The sequence below is a fragment of the Lathyrus oleraceus genome, chromosome 1 (assembly GCF_024323335.1).
Source record: "Lathyrus oleraceus cultivar Zhongwan6 chromosome 1, CAAS_Psat_ZW6_1.0, whole genome shotgun sequence".
Classification (NCBI taxonomy): Eukaryota; Viridiplantae; Streptophyta; class Magnoliopsida; order Fabales; family Fabaceae; genus Lathyrus; species Lathyrus oleraceus.
The window spans coordinates 255,467,966-255,477,825 of record NC_066579.1 but is presented as its reverse complement, the minus strand read 5'-3'; the positions used below and the strand labels follow the sequence as shown (position 1 = coordinate 255,477,825).

The window sequence follows — 9,860 nt, the reverse complement described above, 5'->3', positions numbered from 1 at the left end:
AAAAACTGATTTTTTTCAAAAATTTTAAAATTATTTTTTTGGAAAATACCAAAATTCGATTTTACTTTCGAAAAAGTTATTTTTTTACGAATATAAAAAAATTTAATTTTTTTCAAAAAAAAAACAATTTTTAAATTATTTTTTCGAAAAATACAAAAATATGTTTTTTTCCCAAAATTTTTTTTTGATTTTTTTTAAAAGAACTGAACTTTTTTCATTCAAATACAAAAAAAAATTCTGAAAAATATAATTTTTAAAAAAAAGTAAGTGATTTTTTTCAAAAGTAAAAAAATTAAAATTTTCAAAAATACAAAAATTAATATATTTAAAAAAACTATTTTTTCAAAGAAAAAATGGATGGATGGATATCCATCCGCTAAAAATATGATAATGGATGGATTGAATTAATTTTATTCTTAATGAATGGATTTGATTGAATATTTTTAAGAAATTTTTAATGGATTATTAATGGACTAATGGATTGTTTTGATTCATCCATTAACGATCTAATTGATATTCATCCTATCCATCCATTTTGACAACCCCAGTTTGATTCTCAAAGTAGGGGCAGAAATTCCAATGGGCGCAGTGCCCGAGCATTGAGGTCTATATCGTACTCAGCTTGTGAAATCATGGAGGTACGTGGTGAATAGAGGCGCAAAAAGTAAAAGATTGGGCTTTGGAAATCCATTGGTGCCTGATCCGGAGTTAGGAGTGAAGGAAACCCTCAGATTCTGCATTGAGCACGTGAGACAAAAACTCCACATTTTCACATGGTCCCCGTGTTAAGAAACCTCTCCACATACCATTTCTTCCCCACCGCGCCAGAGCTCATCACCGACAGTGGTGGAGCTTCCAACATCAAAACCAGATACTTCAGTAAACTCCAAAATTCAAGACGTACTCGAATCCAATCTCAAATTCAACTAAAATCTCTTAAATTTCCTAGATCGTGTAGAAACAACTATGAACCTTAACTACGAGATCGAAAATTAAATGGTTGATTGGAGGAATCCAAGTCCTTGATGTCAGGGCTTCGATTCTTCATCCCCTACTCTACATAATGGTAACAAAGATGGAGCCAAAAAGTGAAGAAATGTTACTTACCTATCGGAGAAGAAAGTGGATATCAGAGCAACCGCCAGTGTTTGAACAAGTTTTCGGTATGTACACTCTTTCTTGACACTTCTTCTTCTTCTGCGTGTTTCCTTCTTCTTCACTCTAAGCCTCAAACCTTCTCCTTATTTTTTGCATGCATTCAGATTCTTCCTCTTCTCACGTGTTCAATCAGTGAAGGAGATTGTGTAATCTGATTGAGAGAGTTGAGACTGAGAGAGAACGAGAGCTTCAAATTCTGACCAAAAATCCAACCTCTCTCCAATTGTAGAGTCATGAACCATTTATAGACGAGAGTGGGAGTTAACGGATCAAACTCTGTTAACTCATCCAAGTGAAAAGTTTGTTAGAAGTTCTCAAACCGTTAGTCATTGAGAATCGTGATTTAGTTAGGACTGTTGTTTTTCTGTTAAAATCCAATTTGTAGTTAGTTAGAAATGTTTTCAAATGTTAATTAGATTAGATGTTAGTTATGACTGGTTAATGCAACTAATTGATTAAATGGATCTATGGGGTATGGTTCCTTATCAATTGGAGATGACCTGCAAATGCAGGTTTTGCTGCAAGTTGCAGGTTATCAATTGTTGGACGGTCGTGTTGCTCGGCCAAGGCAGGTAGCAGACTTTGTTGGAGTTTGCCTGGAAGCTGCAGGATGGTTAGTGCAGGGTTTTGCTGCAGCCTTGTTAATGCAGATTACAAGTGCAAGTCAAGGTGACATGCCTCTTTCCTAATCCACTCTTTATTGACTGTTATAGGATAGTTTGTGTTAAGATCTTACGAGTACTTAGATTGATTAGCTTTGTACAAAGGCCTGTAAAACCAGTTTTGGTGCAAGGCCTTTATGTTGATCTGTTGGGTGTCGTGTCATGTATATCTTACTGCTACTTATGTGTGGATGCTTGTATGAATTGTTGCCAGATGCATATGTTGCTAGTGATGTGCTTTGGTTCAGCTGCTATTTTGCATTGTTGAATTGTGATGATTTTATTGGATAAGTGTTGGTTGTGTTACATGGTAATGGGCTAGGTGTGAATGTTAATGCTATGAACATGATTGTTAAGCGAACTTGGAATGGTATGCTATGATGCTTTGTATTAGGTCTGACTTAGGGCTGCATTGTTTGAAATGTGTGGTTAGTGCAATTGGTTAATATTGGCATCTTATGAAGTATGTCATGTTTTTCACTTAATGCTTGGTATTAAATGTTAGATGTTGTGTGATGTGTATGCCTAGAATCATGAATGTAATGCCTATTTATTGATTTATTGGATGCTGAAAGATATGTTGTGAATGCAGGCTGGCAAAGCATGGTCATTGGTAGCAAGGTAGACAAAATTAACAAGTCAATCTTGGGTAATCAATCACAAAATCAAGAAGGAAATGAAGGCTTTAGGGATACCAATATATTATGCAGTATTTGAAGGCCCTGGATGGATACTTGAAATTGAAGGAAGGTTCAATTAGGGTTAGGACTTAGAGTATTAGGAAGTTGACTTTGGTCAAAGTTTATAAAAAAAGTCAACTATTGACCAAAGTCGGCCTTTGGTCAATGTTGTGTTTTTTTTTTGTAATTTTTTTGTATGGGTGTTGTAAATGATATTGTATGGATGTAACGGGCCTTTGTGAATGCAACTAGTTCTTTGGGTTTAATGAAATAAATTTCTCATTTTTAGGTTGTGATTTTCTTCTCCAAAAACATATTTAAGACACAACTTTAAGTCATGCATTATGCACATGAATGGATGGACTAGGAATGTACCATGCATCACGAATCAATGGATTAGAAATGTCTTATGAAACATGAGCCAATGAATGCATTATAATAAATGAATCAATGAAAGCCATGAACTTGCACCATGAAACAATATGAAACATGGAGACATGGATTAGGAATGCACCATGAATAACATCAATGGAATAAAGCTTAGGACCAAATGGATCATCAAACAAAAAGCCATGTGACAAGCCATAGTAAAGATATGATTAATAGAAATATCATGAATCAAACCACAAGGACCAAATAGTCCCCTTCCAAGAACTAGGGTTTCATGGCACACACCATCTGATCTAGGTCCCCTAACCAAACATGAGGCTTCACAGACAAACTCCTAACCTATGGGCCCATGATTAGGGCTTAGATAATCCAACCAATGCTCAAGAGCCATTCACAAGATCCTAAAGTAACATAGTCAAGACTTAGGGTTTCACATTCCCCATGAACAAATGAGTAGCCAAGCCATACCTTTGAGGTTTGATCCACACACAAACATTAGCTTTGCAAGCCGAAAGATATGAATCTATAGTGATCAACAGATGAATGAATGATTGGTTCACATGAATAAAACATGTATGCAAATGTTTCTCAAGTCAAGAGTTGAATGAAAAGATGAAAAAGGGAGGGGAAATTTTGGGGTACAACAGTTCCAATAACATGAGTTACTTTAGGGTCTTGGCACCAGATCCCAAACATCATTTCTGGAGAATTGGTTGAGTTCCTCTTGCATAGCCAGAATCCATTCAGTATCCTAAAGTGCTTCATCAATTGATGTAGGCTTTATCAGAGACACTAAACCCAAAATACTTTCTTCAGAGGGCTTGAATGAGGATCTGGTTCTGACAGGTTCAGACTTGTCACCCATAATTAATTCTTCAGAATATGAAGATCTATGTTTGTGCCTTCTCATGGGAGTCTGAGCTTCAACAGCTTCTGGTTGAGGAGCTTCAGAGTTTTTAGCTTCAGCTTCTCTGGCTTCTGAATTCTTTCCTTCAGAACCTGAGTAAGTAATCTCCAGATCTGCAAATTTCTCAACTAGATTTGACTTTTCAAAGTCAAGCTTATCATCGAATCTGACATGGATTAATTCTTCAATAATATGTGTCTCAGTGTTATACACTTTGTTGCCTTTTGAGCGTTCAAAGTATCATAACATGATGCACTTATGTGCCTCAGAATCAAACTTACTCAGATTCTCTTTAGTGTTTAGAATAAAATAAGAGCATCCAAAGGGATGAAAGTATGAAATGTTGGGCTTCGTATTCTTCCACAATTCATAAGGAGTCCTACCTTTTATAGGTCCTATAGAGATCATGTTTTTAATATAACATGTTGAGTTAATTGCCTCTGCCCAAAAATGTTTGGCCACGTTAGTCTCGTTAATCATGGTTTTGGCCATCTCTTGCATAGTCTAATTCTTCCTCTCTACAACTCCATTTTGTTATGGAGTTGGCAGGAGAAATCATGGGAAATTCCATTAGCTTCAAAGAGTTTTTCAAAATATCTGTTTTCAAATTCGTCACCATGATCACTTCTGGCTTTTACAATTCTGAGATCTTTCTCATTTTGCACTTGAGAGCATAAGGTAGAAAATACAAAATGTGACTCATCCTTGTGTCTGAGAAATTTAACCCCTACTATAGTCATCAACAATGACTAGTCCATACTTCTTACCATTGACAGAGGCGGTTTTCACTGATCCAAACAAGTCAATGTGAAAAAGCTCCAATGGTATGGAGGTTGAAATAACATTTTTATCCATGAAATACGTTTTAGAAAACTTGCCTTTCTTACATGCTTCACAAAGAGCATCTGAAGCAAACTTCGGATTTGGGAGGCCTCTGACTAAATTAAGCTTATTTAGTTGAGAAATCTTCCTCATGATAACATGGCCCAATCGTCTATGCCACGTCCATTGCTCTTCATTCATAGACATAAGACATTTTACATTTTGATTTTTTAAATCTAAAAGTCTTATCTTGTAAATTTTGTTCTTCCTCTTTCCATTGAAAAGAACTGAGCCATCCTTTTGATTGATAACTTTGCAGGACTTTTGATTGAAAATAATGTCATAACCATTGTCACTTAATTGACTTATGGACAACAAATTATGCATTAATCCTTCAACTAAAAGAACATTAGTAATGGAAGGGATTTTAATGTTACCTACAGTTTTAGAGTCAATATTCTTCCCTTTTTGATATCCTTCGAAATCTATGATGCCTTCAGGCTTAAGTTCCAGGATTTAGAACATATGCCTTCTTCCCGTCATGTGCCGCAAGCATCTAGAGTCAAGGTATCATGACTGGTGTCTTAACTCCACTACTAAGGATATCTGCAACATATACTATTTTATCCTTAGGTACCCATATCTTTATGGGTCCTTTTGAGTTAGTCTTTCCAGAGTTCTTAACAAACTTGGGCTTCTGTGCAGGATATTTATACATGTATGCATAATTGAAACAGGCATGAGACATTGTTTTATCCTTAGGTTTAGAAATATTTATACCTTTAGGCCTAACGCATTTTGTTTCCCAGAAGGAACAAAATGTGACTGAAGAGTATTTAGCTTGTCATCTTTTCAGAATCAGATTCGTCATCAGAATCATAGCCAATACCATTTGTCTCGTTTCTGCTAATGCCATAAATCATGGAAGCCATCAGACTTCTATTCAAGCTTTTAGAAAGAAACTTATGGAAAGATTTATCATATTTCTTTATGATATCTCCAGAACATGTAGATGTTTTAGGAAGAATTTTCTTTTCAGGTTTGAGACGCTTGCATTGAGGCACAAAGTTGTTGTTTTTCAAAATGAGATTTTCTTCAGTCAAACGTGAAAAGTCTTTCTGAAGCTTACAGTAAGCTTTTGATTCAGATAAATGAATCTTTTTTCAGATCCTTGTATTTGTCCATAAGATTTTGATACTTTTCTAAAACTTATGATAAACTAGATTCAAGCTTAGAACAAGATAGTTCATAAAATACCTCTTTAGAATCTAACTCATATTCTGACTCTAATTAAGTCATTTTTGCAGGAGCTTCTGTGCAAGCCATCAGTTCCATTTAGCCTGCTCTTCTTCAAAATCATCTTCTGAAGACTCTAAATTGTCCCATGTATCAACTAGATCCTTCTTCTTTCCTTTGAAGTTCTTTTTGGGCCTTTCTTTATTTAACTTGGGACATTCATTCTTGAAATGGCTAGGTTCCTTGCACTTAAAGCACGTGAGTTCTTTGCCAGCTCCAGCCTTCTTGGATCCAAAACAATCACCTGTCCTTCTTTGTCTTATGAATTTTCCTTGCATTTTCTTCCAGAGTTAATTAATGCGTCTGGACAGAAGAGACATCCCATCTTCTTCTTCTGCTTTCTCTTCAGACTCTTCATCAGTTTCAGCTTGAAGAACTTTAGTCTTCTCAGATCTTCCTGAAGACTCCAGAGTAACCGACTTTCTCTTTCTCTTGGACTCATCTTCCTCGAGCTCAATCTCATGGTGTCGCATTACGCGAAAAACCGGCGGGAAAACGAAAACAACAGAGCCGCCACCGTGCGTTATTTATCTCAAAAGAGGGAAAGGAAACGCTCGAAGTAAACCTGGAAAAGACATGGTCTCGCGACCAAAGAGAATGGGATCGGGAGTCGGTTATGCGAAGGGAAGGTATTAGCACCCCTACGCATCCGTCGAACTCGACGGGATCCACGCACAAAAGGAAGGAAAATGGTTGCTAAAACACTGCTCACAAACAAACAAACACTGGCTGAAAGAGACACAAGAAAACAAAAGAAACCGACTCGGAAGGATATCGCATCCTGGGCCTACGTAGTCTATCAGGCATAGACATCAGAGCCGACGTAGTTCGGACTAGGGGGAAACGTGCTCGCTAGGATGTCGCATCCTATGCATACGTATCTTCTCGGACTAAAGAAGAATCAGAGCACTCGTAGCTCGGCTAACGCACGCCAAACAAAACCTCACAGGAAATCGACTGCCAATCGCTGGACTTATGTCAAACTCCACACAAAAAACAGGCAAACATGGAAACCGAATGCCAATCGCTGGACTTACATCAGACTCCGAACCTAACACACCCACACTGGAAACCAAATGCCAATTGCTGGACTTACATCGGACTCCAAGCACAGAACAAGAGGATACGGAATGCCAATCGCTGGGCTTACATCCATCTCCTAACACACACAAAGACAAAACAAAAAGGGCGCCCGGAGAGATCAGCTCATCTCCTGCCTACGTACCTCATCTGGTATGAGGATCAGGGCGACGTAGTTCCCCTACGCAGGGACAAAGGACTAGCCTAACCAGATACAAAGGGAGACACAACTAGGGAGACTACGACTCGAGCCTATATGTTATCATGCGAATCATCCCTAAGTTAAGGTTGCTATCTAACTTGCACAGGGAGCAAGCTATCCTAACAGCACAGGCAAAAGCAAACAATCACAAATAGCACACACTATATACACACAAAGTGGGCTCACACAAGGGTTAGGCTGTACAACACAAGCCATCTGTAATCAGGTGATGTTAGCTCTTAACCCTAACATTGAGAGTTAGGGTGAAGCAGATGAAATAGGAAGTGAGGGGTGTGCCTCACAGCTCTTATCCCTGGCCTGGGAGAGCTTTAGACAGATGAAAGTGTGGGTTCAGAAAGTTGGAACCCTTCTACACTTATGACTGACTCAACTGTACAACTGTACAAGGATCTTGGGTTAATATCCACAATGCATCAACATGTAATGTGAGCAAAGGGATGACACACAGACTAGCAGGAGATGGACTACACATCTCTTATATCTGCCAATTGCCTTATCAAAGGTCTTTGATATGTACAGGGACAAAGATAAATAATCACAAGCATTGCCTCTTAAGGAGGACTTCAGACAGGTGCCTGGCCAAGTAACAGGCCAGGTCTTCCAGACTACATGGAGTTAGAGTCATTATACCTCAATGCTCAAGCTATCAAGCAAAGCAAAAGCAAGTTCACAAAGGAACTATAGCAACTAAGGTACCTTCAAAGATTGCAGAACTGGATTTGGAGTTTTCTGGCCTTGTGATGTGCAAACAGAAGTTCTTCAATGCTCAGGTTGATGAATGGAAGAAGGATCGAGGCTCAAGGATGCTTGACGTAGCTCAAATTTGCATTTGCCATTGATGAAGCTTACTTTGACAGTTCTTGAAACAGCACGAAAATGATGAGATCTTGCTTCAATTCCACTCCAAAATGCTTATGGATCAAGGATATATCAAGATCAATGCAAGGTTTTTGGAGAATTTTGAAGAAAAGTGGAGAGAAAAAGTTTGTGCAATTTTGTGTTTGGATCTAGATCTGGTTCAAATGATGTGTTAATGGTGAATTCAGTTAGGATTAGAGTTATATATGTGCTGTTAATGATCTTTGTTAATCAAGGTTAAGCCAAAATGCAAGATTAATGAAAATGCAAGTGTATGTGCAAATTGGTCAATTCACCTTCATGCATGCAATGCCTTGCTACAGTACACATTTTATGAACCAAACACACTCCAAATGCTGTTTTAGACCAAATGCAATTGATTGGAAGTGTGGAACATGCTTAATTCTCAAAATGAACTTTTCCCTCCAAATTTCAAATTCAAATCAAGTGAAAAATGCCATATTTTTGTGATGGGAATTAATGAAATGTGATGCATGAATTGGATAGAAGAGATAAAAAGAGAAATGTTCCAAAAAGAACCACATGATTTGGCCATTTGGTTCAAAAGTTATCCTCTTTTGAACTTCAAATTTCCTTGACAATGATTGATCCATAATTTCTCAACCACACATGAGAAATTCATGTTCTTGGACTTTTTGGAAAGGTGAGAGAAAGATCTTTAACTTTCATGTTGGACAAAATTTCATTTGAAGCTTTCTTGATGATGTAAATTTGAGGAGAAGACCTTTCCATTTTTGGCAATCTGAAATTACAGGTCACTTACTATTTTTGGAAACTTTTCCTCTGACCTCAAATTCTTCAATGTTGATCTTTGACGTGTCAAATGAGACTTATATGGACATGAATGAGGCCTCTCTAACCATCTCCCACCTTCAAATCCATGATTTCAGGCACAGTTGACCACAGTTGACTTTCTAGGGTTTCAGATGAATTGTGCAATGATTGATGACTTCTGAGCATCCAATCTTTGGCCAAACCACTTCAAAATGATCCTTAGGTCACATGAACTCAATGGACCAACCCTAGGGCTCTGCTTCAATAGGAATTGCACTTGCTTGTTTGCACAACTGATCCTCCTAACCAGTCTTGACTGATGGCCTGACTTGGGCAAATGGACAATGCAATGCTATGCAGTGGACAATGTAATGTTAATGACCTGAGATGAAAATGAATGTACAAAATGGGAGGTGCAAATTTGAGGTGCTACAGCTGCCCCTATTCAATCAACTGGGAACCCGAACGGATGAGAGCAACGACTGTCAGACTTTCAAGGTAAACAGGGATTGAATACCAAGAACCGTAGAAATTTGCACAATGCAGGGATCCAACAGTAACTCCAACTGGGATCTGCTATTTATCACTGGGTATTCTGATTTTTCTCTCAAAAGATACAACCACATCCAGACATCAAACGACGATGAATGGGAACATAAATCACAACTAGACGTCAACGGACGAATAGGAAAAACTCAACGTTTACCGAGACCAACGGAGAGGTAACCAGACATTAATGAATGACTGGAAGAGATACAACCATACGTCAACGGACGTAGTGGGAAAAACTCAGCGTTTATCGAAACCAACGGAGAGGTAACCAGACATCAAAGGATGAATGGGAAGACTCGATCAGACGTCAACGGACGAAAGGGAGAAGCTCGACGTTTATCGACACCAACGGAGAAGGAGAAAACTCGACCAGACGTCAACGGACGAACGGGAGAAGCTCGACGTTTATCGACACCAACGGAGAAGGAGACCCTACT

At 38.1% G+C, this 9,860-nt stretch overlaps 1 protein-coding gene across 2 annotated transcripts; it reads left to right on the top strand.

Moving 5' to 3' along the window:
- Positions 1–606: 606 nt before the first annotated feature.
- Positions 607–2,796, top strand: LOC127129864 (uncharacterized). Of its 2 annotated transcripts, none has more exons than XM_051058981.1 (3): positions 607–1,163; positions 1,654–1,827; positions 2,413–2,796. In XM_051058981.1, exons 1-3 carry the CDS (start codon positions 1,064–1,066, stop codon positions 2,535–2,537), a joined length of 399 nt encoding a protein of 132 aa, XP_050914938.1. In that variant the 5' UTR covers positions 607–1,063; the 3' UTR covers positions 2,538–2,796. The 2 variants fall into 2 exon arrangements, with proteins under 2 accessions (XP_050914938.1, XP_050914944.1); XM_051058987.1 differs by having other exon boundaries at positions 636–1,163; positions 1,671–1,827.
- Positions 2,797–9,860: the final 7,064 nt, after the last annotated feature.

Bases quoted from the DNA above. Each gene is read 5' to 3' on its own strand.
- LOC127129864 (XM_051058981.1), top strand. From the start codon at position 1,064: ATGGTAACAAAGATGGAGCCAAAAAGTGAAGAAATGTTACTTACCTAT. The intron at 1,164-1,653 runs GTATGTACACTC...TATCAATTGGAG, and splicing joins AGTGTTTGAACAAGTTTTCG to ATGACCTGCAAATGCAGGTT. The intron at 1,828-2,412 runs GTGACATGCCTC...TTGTGAATGCAG, and splicing joins GATTACAAGTGCAAGTCAAG to GCTGGCAAAGCATGGTCATT.